At 44.3% G+C, this 21,934-nt stretch overlaps 1 protein-coding gene across 5 annotated transcripts in view; it reads left to right on the top strand.

The window, feature by feature from the left end:
• Window positions 1-1,880: 1,880 nt before the first annotated feature.
• The window catches only part of NIN (ninein), a 103,552-nt gene continuing 83,498 nt past the window's right edge, over window positions 1,881-21,934 (top strand). For all 5 annotated transcript variants that reach the window (XM_069596134.1, XM_069596135.1, XM_069596136.1 and 2 more), the window contains exons 1-3: window positions 1,881-2,364; window positions 2,860-2,912; window positions 11,660-11,863. In XM_069596134.1, coding sequence (XP_069452235.1) covers window positions 11,681-11,863 — 183 coding nt within the window. In that variant the 5' untranslated portion in view covers window positions 1,881-2,364; window positions 2,860-2,912; window positions 11,660-11,680. The remainder of the gene's footprint in view (window positions 2,365-2,859; window positions 2,913-11,659; window positions 11,864-21,934) is intronic.

Genomic DNA, 21,934 nt, shown 5'->3' with positions numbered 1-21,934 from the left:
TTTTATCGCATAGTTGATTTACAATGTTAATTTCTGCTGTAGAGCAAAGAGATTCAGTTATACACACACACATATATGTTACATATGTATATATATTCTTTTTCATTACGGTTTATCACAGGATATTTAATATAGTTCATGTGCTATACTTAGGACCTTGTTGTGTATCCATCCTATATATATTAGTTTGCATCTGTTAATCCCAATCTCCCACTCCTTCCCTCATCCACCCTCCTCCCCCTTCGTAACCACTAGTCTGTTCTCTATGCCTGTGAGGTTGTTTCTGTTTCACAGGTATGTTCATTTGTGTCTTATTTTAGGTTCCACATATAAATGATATTATACGGTATTTGCCTTTCTCTTTCTGACTTACTTCACTTAGCATGATAATCCCTAGGTCCATTCATGTTGCTGCAAATGGCATATTTCATTCTGGGAAAAAAACCAAAAACCAAAAAACTCTTTATTCTCACCTTCTAGGACTGTTGGCTGTTTTAGTCCCCAGGGAACATATTCTCTTATTTATAACATGACATTTATGTAAGGATTCTGGTAACAGGTTAGTCCTCCCATAACAGGCAGTGTGTATGTATGTTGTATAATTATTACTGGACTGAACAGCCATGCATAAAGTAGATGAGTGTGTGAGTGTGTGTGTGTGTGTGTGTGTGTGCGTGTGTGCATGCATGTTTGCACAAGACTATTAAAGAGTGGGGAGAGAGGAGCATGAACCTCTCCTTTTTCTTATTCTCCAGTTCCATGTGTTGAGGGAATAGCATTTGGTTTATAAAATAAAGCTGATCTGCATAAAACAAACAAACCCCAAACTTTATTTTCAGTTACCTGTCAATTCATATTGAGTTGTAAGAAATAATACAGAGAGGTTCCTTATAGACCTTTTCCCCAATTCTCCCCAAAGATAACATTTTGCATAATTGTAATATAATGTCACAACCTGCAAAATGACATCCAAACAACCCTAGGGCTTTATTCAAATGCCACCAGTTTTATGCTCACTTCTTCCTGTGAGTGAATATTTAGTTCTGTGCAATTTTGTCACAAATGTGATCTGGTTTTGAAGCCTAGCTGTGCCAACTAGCTGTGTGGTCCTGAGCAAGCTCCTTAACTTCTCTGAGGCCTGGTTCCCTCATTTGCAAATGGATGGAATAAGATTTGGCTCCTAAAGGTGCTGTGAGGATTCGATAAAATCATTCCTGTCAAGTTTCCAGCAGACTGGATTCTCAGAAAATGCTAGTTTCTTCCTGTCTACCCCTTGTTCCTTCAGTAGCAAGGGAACATTCTCTAGTTTCCAGCTGAAATAACCAAGCTGGTGGGTTATGCTAAATCAGGCGGCTCCTTCTGCAAGAGCAACGCATTGAACTCTGCAGCCCTGAGAGAAAAGTGGTGTCACCTCCGGCCCACGGCCCGGAGTCGGGTCTGCCTCCAGATCAGAAGTGTAGAGACGCGGGAAGTGAGAAGCTGAGACTCTGGGGCACCCGGTGGGGTAAGGGGAGGAGGGAGGAGGGGGTAAATACCGCGCAGTCACAGGCCTGAGGATTTCCGACTCCAAGGAGTTTCCCTCCGGTGTGGCTAGTGGCAGAGGGCTGGATGTAGCCACAGAAGGACATGGTGGGCAGGTGCGGAAGCCAGTCTGGACTGGTAGAAGGGTCGCACTCACTGGATAGGGTTCAGGGTCAAGCCTGGAGCTCTTCAGCCTCCGGGGACCCTCTTCCAATGACCGCCAATGGGCGCTCGAGGGCCGAGAGATCCAAGGCCGCCTGGGGCAAAAGAGGCACCTGAATCCCCATCTCACGGTCCCACGGGCTGGAGGCGGGCCCTTTCCCCGACCCGGAGACTTTGCTGGCCGGGCGTCCTCGGCGCGGAGGGGTGTGTGCACGAGTTTCCGGAAGGAAGGAAGGGGCAGAGGGTCGACTTCAGGTCGCCGACCTCCCCCACACCCTCCCCCTCCCCGGACTTTCCGAGTTCACATCTCCGCGGCGACCGCCCCTGCGATCGGGACCGAGCTGCTCCCGGCTTCGGCCGCACGAGGAGCGGTCCCGGGGGAGGAGGGTGGGGGGCTGACTCCGAGAGGGCCCGGGCGGCGCCCAGCGCTCCGCCCTCAGCGGCCCCAGCTGCGCGGGCCGCGGAGGAGGAGTCGCGCCCGGGCCGGCGTCGCCCTGGCTCCTCCTCCCCGCGCGGGCCTGGCCCTTCCTCCCCGCCGCCCAAGGCTTCGGGTGGCCGCGGCAGAGCCCGGAGCCGAGCGCGCTGGGTGCGGCCGCCAGCTGCCGCCGCCGCCTCCGAGTCCCGAGTGCCCCGCGGCCATGGCACCCGCGGCGGCGCCGGGCGCCTGAGCTCCGGGGCGCGGTGAGCGCGCAGCCGGCTCCCGGGGACCCCGGTCCCGCGGCCTGGGGGGGGGGGGGGGGCTTGGAGGCCTCGTGCTGCCCCCGCGCCGGCGGCGGGGCCCTGCGCGCCCGGGCAGCCCCGGCATCGGGACGGGCTGGGGATCCTCCCCCAGGGCTGCGGCCGGGGGGTGGCTGTCGGCAGCGAGGGAGCGCGTGGCCAGGCGGCCGGCTCGGACCCGGGCGTCAGCGGAGAACCGGGCGGGAGGTGGCGGCGTGGGAGGCTGAGGAGGGGCCGGAGCGCGGGCGGCGGGGGCGGGTCGGCGGGCGGGGAGGATGCGCGCCGCAGTCCCCCGGAGCCGCGCTTTTGTGAGTGCTGGCCCCTTACATATGGAAATGACGCTCGCGCTGGTCCCCATTCGCGTCCTTTTGAAGGACGCCCGCCCGGAACCCCCGCGCCGGCTGCGAAGTATTGTCCGGCTTCTGGAGCCCTAACAAAGCGTCCCTCCCCGCTTTGCAGAGCACTGGAGGCAGCGGCCGGCTGTGCGAGCGCAACGGAGAGGCCGACAGAAGGTAAGCGAGGACGGCGGGGGCCGAGGGAGCTGCTGCTTCGAGACACAATGGGGTGCCCGAGGTGTCCGAGGGTAGCGATAGGCAGGCGGGTCGGGGGCGCATCTGCATCACGAGTTGCGGGGCACCTGGGCGGCGCACCCGCGCTCCGCCCTCGCCTCGCCCTGCGCCGGCACCGCAGCTCAGCCGGGGCTGGGCACCTCCGTACTCCGCAGGGTCCCCGCCCGCACTGCCGGCTGAAAGCGGCTACTGTGTGCAGGTCCAGGACCGGACTTGAATCCTGGAGGGAGCAGAAAGGGTGGTGGTTCTGTTGCCTTGTGCCACCCAGGCAGCCCTGTGACTGAGAAATTGAAGGGAAACCTACCTGGGGGACCCCGAGGTGTTAGTCTGGACTGAGTCGCGGAGAGCTGTTTAGTAAAGTGGGAATTTTAGAAGGTGTGGGTGATCAGTGCATAGAGAAAGACTTCCCGGTGCGACTGCTAAGAAAACGCGGAGAACAAAATGACGCTCGGTTTATTGCCTGAACCCCTTGACCGCCAGACCCACGGAATGAAGTGTGGAGCGTAGCCGGAGAAGCTTCCAGGGTTCCAGGGTTCTGCAGCTACCAAACCGGTCCCTGACAAAAGGACAAGCCTGGTGGAGACAGTTTACTGCTGAAAGCTCTTTCTGTGAAGTTGAAAGAGACAGAGATAGGAAGGGGCGATTTCCCAGCCTCAACCCTGACAAACCCAAGCTTAAGTGTAAATGAATTGGGAGCTGGAAAGATTGTGCTACTGTGTACCTTGTTTCAAGACAGCTTAGCTATTATGTGATCTTTACTTGACTGGGGCAGATCCCTTCCTGGTGTTGAGGGACTCCAGACATAAGCTTGTCATAGAAATTAACTCCTGGATTTGTGAAATCAAAAGGAATCACCGTCACTCTCTGTTGTGACTGAGGTGATAGCTTTTTTAGGATTAGAATCCCAATAAAGTCCACAGAGGCACTCAGGCTAAGCTTCTGAAACCAGGGAGGGTTCTCAATCCAGACCCCTAAAATATATTAACATAAGTTTATATGTTTACTTGTTTCCTGAGGCTTGACAGTCTGCAAGGACATGTTTGTTTCAGTGTCAGTTTAATTTTGAGTCTTCTTTGGTGGCTAGCGTGTTGGTAATTGACCTGAAATATTGGCAGGTTTTGCTCTGAAGTTGAAGAGGGCTGTGAAAATTCCCAGACTGTTTGTAACAGTGACATGACAGGCTGGCTGACAAAACCATTTATTGTGGCCTCCTCAGCTGTTGTCAGTGTCCTCAGAGAGGTGAAGTGAACTGCTGGGGAGTTTCTTGGCAGATTTGTTTATTTTCAGCTGGTTTCTAGTGATTCTTTAGAGGAAAGCATTCTGAATTGCAGTGTAGATAAAGGGTAGGAGTTTACAGATGTTCCAGATGGGTTGGACATCAGCAAAGGTATTGCCAAGGCAGGAAGAGGCTTTATAGGGGGCCATTACAGGCATGGTCTTTGCAGTCAAATGTCAGAATCAGTCATTTTTATAGGCCCTTGCTCAGAATGCCATGGGTGTCTTTTTCCTTGTTCTTTTTTCATTTTAGATATGTGATGAGCCTTAATATCAAAAGATGTTAACTGTCACAGAGGCGGAGAATAGGGCTCCAATGAATTTTGAACAGCCAGTCTTAATAGGCAACATTTTTATCATAAGTCAAATGTTGTTCAAATAAATTGTTTTAAATGTCACTGCAAATGACTTTCTAAACTAACATTTCACCAATCTTGATGCTTCTGTTTTACTTTGATAATGAAAATACATTTTATCAGTCTTATATTGATAGAGGGTTGGCATATTTAGAGCATTTTAGAATGATTCAAACAGCCTGAAGCCTTTTCAGGAGGTTTATTTTTATAGATGTCAATTCATTTGTAAGCCAATAAATTATGTCATTTGAATTCTGGCTATTGAACTTACATCTGTTGGGCAGGGGCTTGTGGAGAGATTTACTGAAGCTTGCAAGAAGATATTTTTGTCCTATTCACAAATAAAATAAATTTGAAAGATGGGAATATGCTAGTGAGCAACTTTATTTGAAATCAGGACACTTTTTTATCACAGTGCATATCAGCAATTAACCATTTGTTCAAGCTTTTAGATGGAAAAATTATAAACTATTTATGATGTAATGCTCACTTAAAAAACAAAGCTAGGAAAATATTGTTTATAGATATGAGAAGACAAGAACAAACTGAGGCTATACTCCAGGGAGCCATAGTCAGAGCTGCAGACATTCTAAATTAAGTAAAAGTGGCTCAAGGAGTGAAAGTTGTTACAAGCTATCTCTTTTAGGAGAGTAACAAACATGAACTTCTGTTTTCTACTTCTGAAATTACAGGTTATTGAAGCTACCCTGTGCCAGGCTAATGATTTTATTCTTCCAGCCATCCTGAGTTAAGACTTGATGGGGTAATCTACCTAGCTGTTAGGTTTAACAAAAGCTTGGGTTTGTTGCGTCATTTCAGGAAAGTAAAATACTAAAGCCTGTTATGTTTTAGAATAAATGCTAGTGGGATATCCTTAGTTAAAATTTTTTTAATTGTAGTTAGCAAAGTTTGTTATTTTCTTTCAAATTTAATGTGATTTTTTCCATTGTGTGGTGACATTTAAGTTTTTGTGTTATATTTTTACATTCCGATTTTATTCTTGCTGATACTCATGCTTTTAGTATCCAGCTAGAAGTGAGGTGCTATCGGAGCTGAGAGAAGACTCTCTGACAGTAATAGGTTTGATGAGCAGCAGTTTTTGGCAGAAATATTCTACATCAACACATAAATGGGGGATGGGGGCACATTGCTTTTCTGTTAAGCTTCTGCTAAACTTAAATTTATTCTTGTCACTGTGTCATTTTATGCTTAAATTGGTCCAAAATGGAAATCTTTGCAACAAATTAAAGTGTTTGCAGAAAAGAGTGAAGAAAAAGAAACATTCTAGTTTGACCATTGGTATCATGAGGCTCTGAAGTGGCAAACAGTAAAAGCAAAAGGCATGAATTGAAAGCTTAGCCAAAGCAGAGCTGGTCTATGTTCATCACTTTAGTTATAAAATAACTAAATTAGTCACTTAGTGGTCACTGCCTGGGCTATGGACCCCCAACAGCTATGTCTGAACACAGATCCAAAAGCATCTATTATGATACTCAGGGAAAGCTGCTGAGCCAAGAGGGCCATCCAGACATTCCTTGTAGCTGTTCAGCTGCTGAACCATCTGGAGGCGAAATAAAAGGCCTGGGCTAGGGACTCTGGCATTGTGCTCATTTATTATTTGGTTTTCTCTTGCCAGACTTTGTCCCCTTTTCACTCCTTTTGGCCAGAGCAGACGTTCCCTTCGGCTGGTCTGCCATGCTTACAAGCTCCTTTCTATACCTTGGAAGCTGGAAAGTTCACAAGTTCACGGCTCTACTTCATGCTGGCCTTACATTAGGGACTTCATTGTCCCACCTGCACCTCCACCTCACTCTTTTTCAGTCCCAGACGACACTGTGATTTCATCAGCTGGGGTTGCCGAGGGGAGCACAGTGACAGCGGTTGCTGATGGACATCCCTGTCAGGGACAGCACATCCTGGCGGCCTTGTTTTGAGTTATTTGGAAGGAAAATGCTCTGAATCGTTCTCACTTTGGGTGGTTGTTGGGTGGTAAATGTTATGATTAATGGCCTGGTGCATCTGCCTCCTATTTAACCATCCCTGGTTAGAACTCCAAAATATTACCCATACTGGCTGTTTAATTCTAAAGGTGTCATAAGGTTTCTGGCAATTTGATTGAAAAAGTATATGGTAGAGGTCCAGGCTTGTGGCAGCCTTTATAAAACTGAAATTGTCCTTGGAAATTTGAGGGATGATATATTAATCAACACCCAACTTCTTCATCTCTAAGTAAGATTCCTGTCACTGGTGAGTGTCAGCTGAGCTCTCACTCTGGAAAGCATTGAACTGCACAGATTAGACATGCTTAAGTGTTAACAATTATCTGTTTCTGGACTATGCCCATTATTGAAGACACAGTGAACATTTTGTGTAAAAATGTATTTCTTCTTTGCCATAAATCCCAAAGCTACTTTAGAAAATAGAGAATGCTTAGTCTGTGCATCCTTAGAGCCTCATGGGCTATGTGGTTGGTGGTGTTCAGTCGCTAAATTGTGCCTGACTCTCTGTGACCCCTTGGACTGCAGTACGCCAGGCTTCACTATCTCCCAGAGTTTGCTCAGATTCATATCCATTGAGTTGGTGATGCTATCTAACCCATAGTTATTCAATAAATGAATCAAAGGATATAGGGAGGAAGGCACCCCATGGAATTCCTCCCTATTCCAATTTGGAGGAGTTTGTGGCCACCAGGTATTAAATGATGGTTTCTGGTGCTTTGTACGATACAGCTGGTTAATACATAAAAGTGGAGATGAGAGATTTGTCAATGATACCGTTCCAGAGGTCCCATTCATGTGTTCTGTGTGCATGTGTAAGGTTGACAGTATAATTTAAAGTCATACCAGAGTTCAAGTCCCGGGCCCATGGCCATATTTAATGTTAAATCACTGGACAAGTAGCTTGACTTTGCCAGGCCCCAGTTTCTACATATTAAATGGGAATATGATATCTACTTTAAAGAATTAGGAGGCTTTAAATGAGATAATTTTTGTGAAGTACTCAGCATGGGACAGACTTATAGTAAATTCTCAGAAGTTAAAAAGAAAAACAAAAAATCTTCTGAGCTCTCAACTATAGTTCAGCCTTTCTGCTTATGTTTGACATTAAATTTATCAATAATCTGCCTTTGAAAATCGAGGAAGCCCTGAACATTACCTACTGCTGTTACCATTTAGTAATATGGTATTGCTTATACGCATAATACATCCCCCCACCTGTTCTTGCTTTCTAGGGTATTCCACAACTCCTGTTTTGATTTTTGGAAGGCAGGACTATGGCCGGTTGATGTATATAAGTTACCCCTCTTCAGTTTACCTCTCCTTTGTAAATTGCAGGTATTTTCTTGGTTGTTTTCTCAATTAACCTCTTGTAGCTATTTCCTCTGGGATTAGCTGCTCTTGCTTGCTGTATTTAACATTCAAAACAACCTTCCAGCTTGGTATTATTATTCTCATTCTCTAGACAAGGGAACTTGGGAAAGTATTTTAAACAGATTTTCCTCCAAAATCATACCCTGTAACAACAACAAAATGCAGCTGAAGTTTGTGAATCCTTAATTACTAACTTGTAGAATCAAACTTAAGATGGTCTCCATGGCACAGTTTGACAGTGAGTGTTCGCCTTCAACTTATGCTTGGTTGTGTCTTCTTGTGGAAGAAGTAGGTGTTTCAAAGTCTTCATAGGCTCATTTCTGTAATGTTCATTCAGGGTAAGTTTCCTTGCAAGGTATCTCATATACTAACTGCATGACGTTTACTGAGTTCCTGGTTTGAAGAATAGACTGTACTAAGCATTGGGAAGCTAGAAAAGAAACTGAAATCATGGACCTTGCTGTTAAAGAAAATTCTGCCAAATGAGGAGAAAAATAGTTCTTGCACATGAAATAACTGATGAACATTTGGGGAATAATATCAACCAGTGAAAACGCCTTTTGTGCCAGAAGAGTACTGACAGCTTGTCACCATATGTAACATCTTTTGGACGTTTCCATATGATCATTTGTTCTGCAGGGGTGGGGCTGTTTTTCCTGTTAAGTCAAAAGACTGTTTTACTGAGCACAGTTCTTGGGAAGGAGGGAGATGAAATAAAGAGATAAAAAAGGAAAATTGCTATGAGATGAAAGGTTTGAATTAGTGAAAATCCCATGACCTTGTAAAGAGCAGGATGTGATAGTTTATCAGGTTCAAAGCCATGAATAAGATTGAGACTTCTTAGTACATCGTGAGGTGTTTTTTCTTTTTAAATTGAAGTACAAATGAATTTATTTACAAAACAGAAACAGACTCACAGACTAGAAAACAAATATGGTTACAGTTGCCAATGGGTGAATAAACTCAGATACACATAACTGTTGTGACTTTCATGGTCTTCTTTCATTGGTTTAGATGGACAAGTTTCTACCCCTTAAAAGTAATTTTTAAAAGGGGAAGTGTTAGAGTTCTTTCACTTTTGTGTTTTAAAAAAATATGCAAAATCAGGAAGAAGCAGAATAGTCTAACTTTTATGAAGTTGATCAGATTCTAGCCTAGGGACTCCCCTGGCAGTTCAGTGGTTAAGATTCCACACTTCCACTGCAGGGCTCTTGGGTTTGATCCCTGCTTGGGGAACTGAGATCCCATGTGCCACGGGAACTAGCCCCTCGACTATAGAAAGCAGCACCTTAAAAAAAAAAAAAAACGTGTATCTTGCTAATATAATTTTTCCTGGGATTAAAAAAAGATGGCCAAAAAATTAAAAATAAATAAATTTTTAAAAATTCTAGCCCAGGGGACTGTAAAACTCAGACTAAGTCTGAGAGCTGTGATAACCTTGAAAATCCCAGAGCATCTTGGGGATTCTCAACAGATCTTAGTTGATGATGAGGTGGGCAGATGCTAAGTGAATTTCATTAGCCAAGCCTTGGCATTGTCTAATTTCCTAACTTTTGTGCTCAGTTGCTCAGTTGTGTCCAGCTCTTTTGCAGCCCGATGGACTGTAGTCCGCAAGGCTCCTCTGTGCCAGGCAAGAATACTGGAGTGGGTTATAGCTTTGCCTAACACCTTGGTTGTTCCTTTCTGGTGTTTTGATGTTTATGTCACACTCTCACGTTATTTTGTAAACATTTATGTGCTGATTAGTTAAGCCAACAGACCAATCCTGGGAAGGCAGCCAGAGCTAGCAGCACCATAATAGAGAAACTGGTAATTAGGAGAGGAGACCTTGGAGACCAGGAGCCTGGAGCAGAACATTACCTCTATCCCTGTAATGCGCAGCCTAGCTGTTCAATCCATCTTCTGAGTTCACTCAGTTCTGCTGAGAGCCTTGGGATGGTTGTTCGCTCTGTGTTAGCTTGTCATGTTTTGAATAGGCGTCTGAGGAAAGAAGGCAACCCAGCCTAGAGCAGCACTGATGTGTTCTAGAAGGCTTGTTTATTTTCAGGTCTGGCTGTGTGCAACATCTTAATGTGTGTGGTCCCCGTGATTGTAAAGATGTGCCCTATAACATCGCCTCTAAGGTACAGTTTTCTGATCCAGGACTTGGTTTACTTAAATGTGTGCTTTTAAAAGTAGAATATTGGTGTGCCACGGGCTAGCAGAGTAGAAATGGAGGGTTACTGGGGAGTGAGTGCAGAGTTTCAGTCATGCAAGATGGAAAAGTTCTAGAGAGCTGCTGTATAGCAGCGCATATATAGTGAACATTACGATACCGCACACCCAAAATTCTGTTAATAGAGTGGCCATGTTATCTTTTTTATCCCAAGAAAAATTATATTGGCAAGATAAATACTTTATTTATCTATTTTTTAGGGTGCTGCTTTTAATAGTCAAGGGACTAATGCTGCAAGTCGTGTTTGAGATGGCTGAGGTCACCCTCTCAAGGGTATATATGTCTGTCATGCTTGGCTTCCATTGCATCATGGTGAAGGTACCTTTAGATGCAAATGTTTCAGACTTTCATTGGAAATCCCAACACAATAGAAGCAAATGATTATGCAAGCAAAAAACCAAATTTCGTTCTTCAACTGGAAGGGACCTAGACTTTTATGATATATATTTTAACAAAAATGACTCTGAGAGTTATTGATAACTCTGTGTTTTCATGAATCCTGTGAAAGATGGGAAAATGGAAAGGCTGGAATTGGGGTGGGTCAGAGAGATGGAAGACCTCTTCATCAGGAGTACAGAGGTTCAGTGGTCTAGATTGTAGAGGGTCCCAAGATTCTGCATGATTCACAAGTGGTCTGTGGTTCTTTCGAATCTCACTGTCTTTCTAAAAGGCTGAAGTGGTGTTTTCCTCTTTCTCTAGGCAACTAGGCCTTACCTAAAGCTCCCTGGGGCTAAAGCAAGCTTCAGGGAATACTCTTCCTGTCACACCACACGTAATTGCAGCAGTGAAGTTAACTGAGTTGCCATTTTTGAGCAACTCATGTAAGAGGCATTTGGTCTCATGTAAAGAGGGGTGGTTTTGTATCAGACATGTTCACCCAGTGCCTCTTTGCTGCATCCCTCTGGTCTGACTACAAAGAGGGGCAGCTAGGCTGGACGGAGAGAAATGAAACAGTTTGGCAGATTGCAACATCTGGCAGGTCTTCTGGAGCTTGCTGTATTGCGTGGATGCTCTGGTCCTGCCGTCTGTTGTCACTAACAATCACTGCATTTGGAAGGGGTGGGTGGCAGGAGTGGCTTTTCACCTTCTCTGAGTCCTGACCACTCTGTCTTGAGTTTGACACACTGGCTGCCTGCCTGAGGCTGGGCAGGAGAGAAAGGCGCCTTTCTGCCCAGGAGACTCCTTCCTTCTGGTGACCCTGTCAGGACCCGACGTTGTGGATATGCACCTGGTGTGAGTGTGTGTGGGAGCTCCCCTGGCCTGGACTGGGTCCTGGAGGCCCAAAGGCTTCACTGGGAGGTGTGCAGTGTTACCTCCCTCCCCCGCTGACCCTCACAAGGCCCCGATCGACCAAAACGAGGGGCCCAGGACACACCCAGCATTCCCAAGGGACTGGCAAGCGTGGGGGCGGCATGCAAGGGGCGGCAGGACTCCAGCGCTGCCATAACCAGGCCTTGTCTATGTCCCGCACAGGTGAGCGCTGCGGGCGATGGGATGGATGAGGCAGAGCAGGACCAGCATGAGGCCCGACTCAAGGAGCTGTTTGACAGTTTTGACACGACGGGCACCGGGTCCCTGGGACAGGAGGAACTCACCGACCTCTGCCACATGTTGAGCTTGGAGGAGGTGGCCCCAGTGCTGCAGGAGACGCTGCTTCAGGACAACCTCCTGGGCCGGGTAAGGCCCGCAGAGAGGCGGGCGGTGGGAAGTGGGTGCGGTTTCTGTGCTGTGGGGTTGGGGGAGGGTGGAGCAAACCACAGGCGCTGCAACTTGTTTCTAACATTCTAGCCTTGTGTGCTGTTAGCTGTTAACCTGATGAACAGCGGGGGGGGGGGGGGGGGGGGGGGCGGGAGATGGGATGTAATGGAAGCAACACAGCAGTGCAGTTTGCTGCGGTGACCAGGGCCTGCTTTAATTTGTGCTCTGGAGTGAAAAAAGTGTACACTGAGCATCTTAGACGAGAAGAGAAAAAGGTACCGAGGATGTTTTCCAACTCTTTGCGGTGCGTTTTATGGACTCCACACTCATCAAGGGAGGAGGCTGAGATTTCCACTGAAGTGAAGGAACTTACAGTGAGAAAACTGCCTTCCCAGGAAGAGCAGCTCACTAGGACGTTTATAAACTATAAACATAAAGCTATTTCTTGTGAGGACTGTTTGTAGGATAAAGTATTAATTAAACCTTTCACCCAGGAAATAAGACAGGAGGGTAAATAAATACTGTGCAGATTCATTTAAAACCCAGCATGACTTGCTTCCAGCAGGGATGTGCATGTGTGCTGATGTTAAGTTTTACCTATGAAAACAAATAGCCATGTTCTCCCTGTAGATCAGGTCACAGAGATGAGTAAGAGGTGAAAGCGGTTCCTCTTGCTATTAGTGGGAAGGATGTCATGACCTGCTCGTGTCTTCAATTCTCATAACTAAAATTGAAAGCATCATTTGTTTGGCTTTGAGTTGAATCTTGCAGTTGGTTTTCTGAATGGATGAGAAGGAAAAATGGGCAGTACTTTTCGAGCTCTGTTGCTGCCATTGCCGACACTTTGTAGATGTTTGTTTTTATCACAGGGTGTAAATCGAGGAAGCAACTGTGAAGCTCAGCTTTATTCTAGTGACCAAACTTCCTTTTCTTCATTTCATTTTCGCTGTCTCTTAACTGAAACATTGGGCAGGTGACCTCAGACACAGGGCAGTGTACTGGCACTCTGTGATGGGAAATAGGAGTGATGATCATCCTGAAGTTAATGTACAGGGGATGATGTTCTTGGGGGCTTGGCACCATGAAGGTGGCATCTAACAGGACTCCCACTTAAAGAAAGTATGAGATTTTTGCAAAAATGAAACCATTTTTGGTAACTTTGGGGGAGGATTAGCTGCTTATAAATACATGTGATCCCTAAAAAAAAAAAAAAAAGGCAAAAATCTTGCTTTGAAAGCAACCAAAATGGGAGCGTTGAGAATTAAACCACTTGCTCCTCATCGTGTAAGGCATTCAACTGTTTTCTTGTTCCTTCTTCATCTCAGACACTATCAGAAGCCCACAGAATCTCATTTCCCACTGTGGTCCTTTGGGATCTGAGTCCTTTCGGTATCTGAGGGATAGTATCAAGCTTATTAAAACCAGAGAAGACAGAATATGACTTCAGGTTTCCTTGAGAGCCAGTGAAACACAGAACCCTCTGCTGTAAATAGATTGCCCCTTGGCAGCAGACTGACAGCCCACTCTCCAGGTGTTGTGCGTCTTTGCCCTCATTTGGCAGACTAACACAGTGGACCAGTTATTGATTGATTCGTTAACAACTTGACACTACCAACCCACTTTTAAATTTGCTCTTGGCTTGTGAATAATGAATACCTAAGTGGTCTATAGCGTGATATTTACTTATCCAGTGATAAAAGTTAAATAGATGTATGCATATTGATTTCATGGGGAAGGTCCCTGGTGGTTGTCTTGAGAGCAGAGTTGGCATGAATTAATGCACTACTGTTAAATTTGCATTTTTTATGAAACTGAATTATTCTCAGATGATCACATAAACTGCGCCATATGCTGTTAAGATACTCTATATGGTCTACAATTTTAAATTGTAAGGAAAAAAATTCCTTCGACTTCACTGGAGAATTCTAAGTTCTACCACCATGATATATTAAATACGGATCATAAGTTGTAGAATTATAAAATTATAAATTGTTTCTAATGCCAGCATCTTCCCTCTCTTTAGATGGTATTTATAGAAAAATATGTCAGAGTTAGCAGTTTGGCTTAATAAAAAGGGAGAAAGAATAATAGCATGACAAACCTAAGTATATTCATCTACTCACTAATTTGACAAATATGTATTATCTGTGTCCCATATGTCAGCATTCTAATGGCCTTTTGGTATGGGTGCAACTTATGTTTATTGTAAACTTTTCCATTAAATTGGCTTTTGAGTACATTAATATCCATCAGCTTCCTGCATGCTTGTGGTTTTAATTCTGTCTTTTATATCATAACAAATATAATTTCTTTTTTAAAGAACTGATACATTTACTCCCTTTTTTTTTTTTTGGCTGCACTGCCTGACTTGCAGGATCTTAGTATCCTGATCAGGGATTGAACCCAGGCTCTTGACAGTGAAAGTGCAGAGTCCTCCCCACTGAATTGCCAGAGAAGTCCAAGTATAATTTTTAAACAAAACAAAATAAATAACTTTTACCTCCTTTGGAATTTGGCTGAATTAATCTTTCTTCTTGAAAAAGAAATATGGTAAAAATCATTTCCCCCTTCACCTAAGAAGATGAATATTATCTGTTTATTTTTTATCTTAAGATCCATCTTTTGTAGCTTCTTGTTCTTTTCTTTTTTTAATCCTAATGTTTCTTTTGACAGTTATTAAGGAAACTAACTTAAATCAACTTGCCATTTTTATATATTTTATTAATTGGCCCTCAGATTGCCCTCTTTGCTCTTGCAAAGACTTGAAGTCATATTCCCCTGACCAGGGTGGGTGGGCTTCACAGGTTGCGCTTGTGGTAAAGGATCTGCCTGCCAATCCAGGAGACCCAAGAGACGTAGGTTCAATCCCTGGGTTGGGAAGATCCCCAGGAGGAGGAAGTGGCAACCCACTCCAGTATTCTTGCCTGGAGAATCCCATGGACAGAGGAGCCTGGCAGGCTATGGTCTGTAAGGTCACGAAGAGTCATCCATGACTGAAGCAACTTAGCCTGCACGCACTTGGTAGTTATCTTGTAAGTGTTTGAAATGCCCGGAGATTGTGGATCACTGACTTAAAGGAAAGAGGACATTGCTGGTAGGTGTTTCCTACTAGATTATCAAAAGAGCTCTACTTGTATCTTTGTTATCAGGTAAGCACTGGTCAGGCGGGTCAGACCCCTCAAGATACTGGGAACTTATACACTGATTAGGTAACATTCCTGGTAGGTGAATAATAGTACTGGGAGTAACTGCTACAAACATTTGCGAAAGAGAACCATATTAGCTCATTTATTAAACCAAGTTTTCATCTAAGCAGTTGACTCTAGTTGTAGGTGCTTCCTGTTTATTGTCTTTTAAATGAAGGGCTTCCATGTACCTCTCTACCTCCTTTATTAGAAATCAGAACATAAAGATGATAATTTACCTTGCTTTTGTTGAAGCCTTTAGTTAGTTCCAGTTTTAAAAATACATTTTCTTTTCCTCATGGAACATTTTAACTTTAAGACAAAGCTGCCTCCTGAGTTGCCCTGATGTCCTCTTTAATATGAATCTGGATGATAAAGAATTAGCATCTCACATCCTTGACACTCTCTAGAATCTGGTAGCAGAACTTACCCCTGGTTTCCAAAGAGGACCAAACGTATGTGGACTTCGGTCATCAAAGGCACTTTGGAATTTTTGTATTAAAATTTGAGAACTGTACAAATATATAATTCCACCCAGTTTCCCCACTTTTCATTTTCAAGTGCTTGGAGTTCTTTTATAAACATCATGTTTAATTTTATATGGTGATCTGCTGGTTTGTTTGTTCCCACTTCATTAAGCTTTTTAAGATTTCTTTCACTGGGGGTGGCAGAGGATGAGATGGTTAGACAGCATCACCGACTCAACAGATGCGAATTTGAGCAAACTCCAGGAGATAGTGAAGGATGGAGGAGTTTGGCATGCTGCAGTCCATGGGGTTGCAAAAACTCAGACACAACTTAGTGACTGAACAACAAGAACAATACACGTTTTAACCATTTGAAAAGTGGATCAGAAGTACAGCAGTACTTTCTGGTGGTGATAATTTATACTTCTGAGGGACATTTTCTGGTTCTATTTTGGTCTTGTGACTCTATGTCTATTACTCCATTCCTTTACAACCATGTCATCTGGGGTTGATTTGAACTCCTAAGGATCTATAATTCACATTTATAGACAAGAAGACCTGATTAAGAGATTACAAGACTTGCTACTTTTCTTTATTAATACTTTCTTATCAACCTCACAGCAAAATTGCCTTTGGTATTGTGTACTGTGACCCTCGCGAGGCATTAATCTGGCATAAAGTAAGAGCAAAGGGAAGCCCATTGGAAAGACCTTCCATTCTCAACAAGAGGCAGGAGCAAGTGCTAAATAGCTGTTCTTTTCTACCTACTCTATTTCAGTAATGACCGTCAGTCTCACCAGAGAAAATAGTGATATGATCAGGAATGGTCATTAGGCTTCTACAGTATTCCGTTTATACTTTTATGAGTAGCTTCTTGTTTGGATGCAGGGGACTGAAAGTTCTTCAGTGTCCATCTGTATGACAGAAAAACCTACAACCCAGAACTTGGAAAAAGGATGATGACTTGTCCAAGGTCAGGCAACTCATTTGAAGCAGTGCTGAGATGGGAACCCAGATTTTCCAGTCCCTGAGTTTGAATGCATCTCTCCTCAGACTGCACATATACAAATATGGATCTCATTCTCCATTCCCTGCAACTCGCCCTTCCCCCCCAACTCCCACCCTTCACCCCCCACCTTCCACCTCTCAACCCTCCACCTCCCACCCCTCACCCTCACACCCACCACATGGAGACCATATGTTGTAAAGCAGTCTTTGAATCAGACCTGAATTCAGGTACTGATTCCTGCTGCTTTTTAGCCATGTATACCTGTTATCTTAAATACTTTGAGCCTCAGTTTCTTCATCTGTATGATGGAAAAAATAATATCCTCCTTATTAGATTGTGATGAAGTTGCCTTAGACTGTGCGTGTCAGAAGCTTATTTTGGAGCCAGGCAGGTAGGTAACTTCTGTGTCCTGTGTCTCTCTGTACACTCCCCTCCTCTATCCCTTACACACTGAGAGTAGGTTTTTGATATATGATGAATTCCCAGGAATGGTTTTTTGAGAAAGCTCATTCAAGTGGAGAATGGAATCACTAGCAACTCTCTTGAGTGGCAGTGGTTTGTATCTATTTCCATCTGTAGGCAGAACTCCTTGGAACTGTCTTGGAGTTATATGGTTGCTTTAGCCTTTACAAACCCACCTTTGAAAATGGCCTTGGCTTCTCTCCACGTTGTTTCTAGTAAATGACTTTTAAGCTCCAATAACCCAAATGCTGTATTTAGAAGAAAATATTTTGTAACTGAATCTTTCATTACGAAACCAGGTCTCTTTGTTCTTCTGTGTCATTTCTCTTTGCATAATGCTGTCAATGGTTTTTTCCTCTACATCAGCCTTCTGGTGAGTCCGTATTTCTATACCCATTTCAGCTAACGTTTAACATTTTGAAAGTCCTTTCTTTGATTTCTCCATTAATAGATGCAAACCTCCTAAGTGTGATGAGAGTTACGTAGGCCTTTGGTCCAATAAGTGCACTATGTTGAATCCTGGCTTAAGCCCTCTCATCTCGGGTCTGTTTGAAGTTCTGCCTGCTCACATGGGGAAATGTGTGTGCATCTGATCTCCATGATTGCACGAGATGATTTCATGCAATTTAAGTTCCTCCTTCTGTTTCCTGTTGCAGGGTTTTGTGTGTGTGGTTTGAAATAGCATCTGTTTATTATGCCATGCTTAAATTCTTTTTTCAGAGAGGCAAATTGTGTTTCTCAAAAAGCATTCCTATGAAATTTGGAGAGGAAGAAAGATGAAGTAAATTTCTATTAAGCACTGGTGACACATGACAGAAAATATCAGACTTGACTAGTCTTCCTGTTAATTTAGTTTGAATGTCATGTGTATTTTCAGTCAGTCAGGTAATTTTCCCATTGCTGCAAACTGCCCTTTGAGGCATACAGGGTGTAGGGATGCTTGTAAAATGCTTGGCAGCAGTTATTATTCAAATGAGGGGGGACCGACCAAGGTATGCATGGCTATCAAAGCTGGTTACCGTGTGAGATTTAATTACATTGAATATTTCTGAAGACTTCTAAATTTTAACAGAACACAATAGTAAAGCTCCCTGGGAGGATAAAAATGGTACTTAAAAATTTTCAGGGACTGAACTGAGTGAGCCCCTTGGATCCCCACTTCTTCACAATAGAGAGCGTTTATTCACGTTTTTTGGTTCTGAGTTGTGCCCTGAGGGGCTTTTCTGCCCCATCAGTAATCTTGAGCTCTGATGAAAAATAGCAGTCACCTGCTTCTTTTAGGGAACTCTCTTGAAAGATGTGGAATTTACTGCTGTTTAAGGCAGAGGGTCCAATGTCTCTGTCCTCACAAGAAGGAAAATAAAGATCAACTTAAGACTTACAGCTGCTCCAGCTGTTTCGATCAGCCTGCCAGGCATTTGCTTTAGACCTGTAGGTTCTCCTTGTGGAGGAAGAAGAGGTTACCCAGATAGACAGTGTTGGGTTATGAAGAACCCCTGAGTTAATAATCATGTTTAGTCTTTTATAAATTTTTTTCCTTCTAAGATGTAGCTGATTTAATACATCCTAAGTCCATTTTGGAAACTTGTACGCTCTGCTTGTGAATATCTTGAAGTCAGATGTCAAAAAACTGTCCTTCTTTTCCTTGTTGGCCTACTAGGACATACTCTTTTATCAGAGCCCCCTACCAGCTTTTTTTTTAAATTAGAGCTACTGATTGTTTATTTGTTTGTTTGTTTTTTTAATTGGAGGATAATTGCTTTACAGTGTTGTGTTGGTGTCTGCCATACAACAACATGAATCAGTCATAGCTATATGTCTATCCCCTTCCTCTTGAGCCTCCCTCTACCCTTCCATCCCACACCCCTAGGTCATCACAGGGTGCCAGTCTGGGCTCCTAGTGTTGTATAGCAGCTTCCCACTAGCTATTTTACACAGTATATATGTCAGTGTTGCTTTCTCAATCCATCCCAGCCTCTTCTCCCCCAGCTATGTCTCTATTCCTGACATGCAAATAGGTTCATCAGTACCATTTTTCTAGATTCCACATGTATGTGTTAATATACGATATTTGTCTTTCTCTTTCTGACTGCATTCTGTATAACAGGCTCTAGGTTCATCCACCTCAGTTCAACTGATTCACATTTGTTCCTTTTTATGGTTGAATAAAAAGGAAACACTTTTGCACTCTGGGTGGGGATGTAAATTGATAACAACCATGATCATGGCTGGAGATTCCTTAAAAAACTAGGAATAAAACTACTATATGACCCAGCAATCCCACCAGTGGGCATATACCCTGAGAAAACCGTAATTCAAGAAGACACAGGTACCCCAGTGTTCCCTGCAGCACTGTTTACGATAGCCAGTACATGGAAGTAACCTAGATGTCCATGGATAAAGAAGTTGTGAGATAGATAGATAATATATATATTTATATATATATATATATATAAAATCACACACATACAGTGGAATTATTTTTTCTTTTCATTTTTTTGTGTCTCAAACGTTTGTCAGTTTCAGCCTTGTAGTTGCTAATCAACTTTCTTCCCTTGTCCGCCCCGCTCCCCCCCACCACACCCTCTAGAATCTGGACTGTAGCTGGTAAACCACTTGAGGGCAGAGGTTATGTATACTCTTGCCTTCGTGTCCTTCAGGAGAGGCTTCGTGTCCTGAAGCCTCAGTGTCCGGCTTTACACCTGGTGACGTTGTGTAAAGTTGATGTGACCTGGAGCAACAGAGGGATCTCCTTGAGAGGTCAGACCAGGAGTGAGGGGTGGGGGGAGCTGGGACTGGCAGGGGGCTGGACTTTGATGAGTCCAGGCAGAAGGCCTGAGTTCTCCTGGTACTCTGTCACTTCAAGACCAGCAGCCTTGGGAAAGGACATGCCTCCTCTGAGCCTCTCTCCTTTCAATTTAGCAGAAGGATGCCTGCCTTGAGATAGGGCAGTAAAATTCGTCTAATCACAGGAGCAAAAGACAGACATAGAGAACAGAAGGGACTTATGGGACACTATCAAACAGACTAATAACACACGTATAGGGGCCTGTCGCTCCTGGATGTTGTGCAAGTCAGCTGGCTAAATGTCCAGGAGGGAATGAACCTACAATAATGCCCCCAGGACTTGCATTAATATAATTTTCTAGTAACTGAATCTCTTTCCCATTTAGCAGTGGGGGTTGGGGGAGTAAATTTGAGATACAGAGACCCCTGAGTCATCTGTGCGGCTAGTCCTCACTGGGTTGAACTACATTAGGACAAAATTCTGAAGGGCTCTTTCCAATGACTTCTATCAAAACTGCCACCTTGAGAAGACCCAGCGGAGGCCCACAGAGTCAGGTAGAAAGGATGTGAAAGTCTCAAATCAGGAACCACCCTTTTGAAACAGGAGCCTCCTTCTCTTCAACTCATTAACTAACTGTGGCAACGAGGGACTCCAGTTTCATTTGGTCATGCCCACTGATTCCCTAAGAGAGAGTAGAATCAAGGAGCTGGGGTCCCCGAACACAGCAGACCAGACCTGCTTTTCCGGTGCTGGGCAGCTGCACAGATCCTGGGGGAGGCAGGCTCCCGGCTCTCCCGCTCTCACCCCACCCTGCACTTGGTTGGGCTGGGTCATTCTCATGGTCAGTGGCTTTGCTTGGAAAACATAGCCATTTCTCTGTGAAAGTGGTGAAAATAGTCATCCTATTACTGGTCCTATTGGTAGTGGCTACTACCACTTACTGAGTACCTAGCAAGCTCTGGAAGTTGGTGACGGACAGTGAAGCCTGGTGTGCTGCAGTCCATGGGGTTGCAAAGAGTTGAACACAACTAAGTGACTGAACTGAACTGCACGAGTGCTAGGAAGTTTGAGAGACTTTATGTAACTCTCATTTTATCTCCCTAAAGCTGTTATGAGGGAGGTGGTAGCATACATAACATAAAATACATGTAATGCTTTTGGCAAAGTACCTGCCTGACTCCCTGTGACCATTTCTGAGAATATGGAGGCTCTATCACCAGGGCCTAGGATAGGGCCTGGCACATAGCAGTGGCCCAATAAATATCTGCTGAATGAATCATAAAAATTAGTTGTTCCATAGCCCCACTTTTCAAGAGGAGCAGACTAAAGCTTGGAGAGGTTTAGTAATTGAGCCATTTCACAGAAGCAGGTGAGTGGCTGAGCCAGAGTCAGAACCTCCAGCCAGCTGGCTCCGGCATATAGAGCCTTCGCTCCTCACCCTTCTCCTGCCCACCCTCAGAGGAAGGCATGATCCTGGTAAGAAGTAGTAGATGCCAGTGTGGGAGATGCCCTGAGTAGGAGGGGCTTGGGTATGTGATGTTTGTGAGCTGGCTGGTTGGGAAGATGGTCTTGCCCCTGGTTAACCAAATCTGGATGCCACAGTGCCTGACTCACATCTGCCACTGCCAAAAGCTGGCCCTCTTTCCTCTCCCTGGTATTTCTGTGATTTGTCAGATGTGAAACCTAATGAGCAGTTTATAATTCTATGATCTTTTAATCCTTCACTGGCTCCTTAGCAGATGCCCGCCCTTCCTTAATAGACTTCTGCTGTGGCTCCATAAATATGCTTTTAGTCTGTATGATCTAAAGGAATATGATTTAGAAAGCAGTTTCAAGTAATCAAAATGGATGTGGTAGAGAAATCACATGTACTTTGGGGGAGTGTGGTAAATTGCAAGCATACACAGTGTTATGACACCCCGAGGTGAATCTCAGTGGATTCCTCTCTCGCATTGATTTGCATGAATAAGACATATGATTTGTTGTTTAGATAACTAATGAGGTTTGCTGCTTTTCCACATTTAATTCAGAAGTGGTTTTTATCTGTCACCTATATTTAAACTCCTAGGCAATGTTTTGTAATGATGTCCCAAAGAGACCCACAGCAGCACACATTATGAATTTATCAACTTTGTATTT

The sequence above is a fragment of the Ovis canadensis genome, chromosome 7, assembly GCF_042477335.2.
Source record: "Ovis canadensis isolate MfBH-ARS-UI-01 breed Bighorn chromosome 7, ARS-UI_OviCan_v2, whole genome shotgun sequence".
NCBI classification, from domain to species: Eukaryota; Metazoa; Chordata; class Mammalia; order Artiodactyla; family Bovidae; genus Ovis; species Ovis canadensis.
The sequence above is the reverse complement of the archived record's forward strand: the minus strand, read 5'-3'. Positions and strand labels throughout refer to the sequence as shown.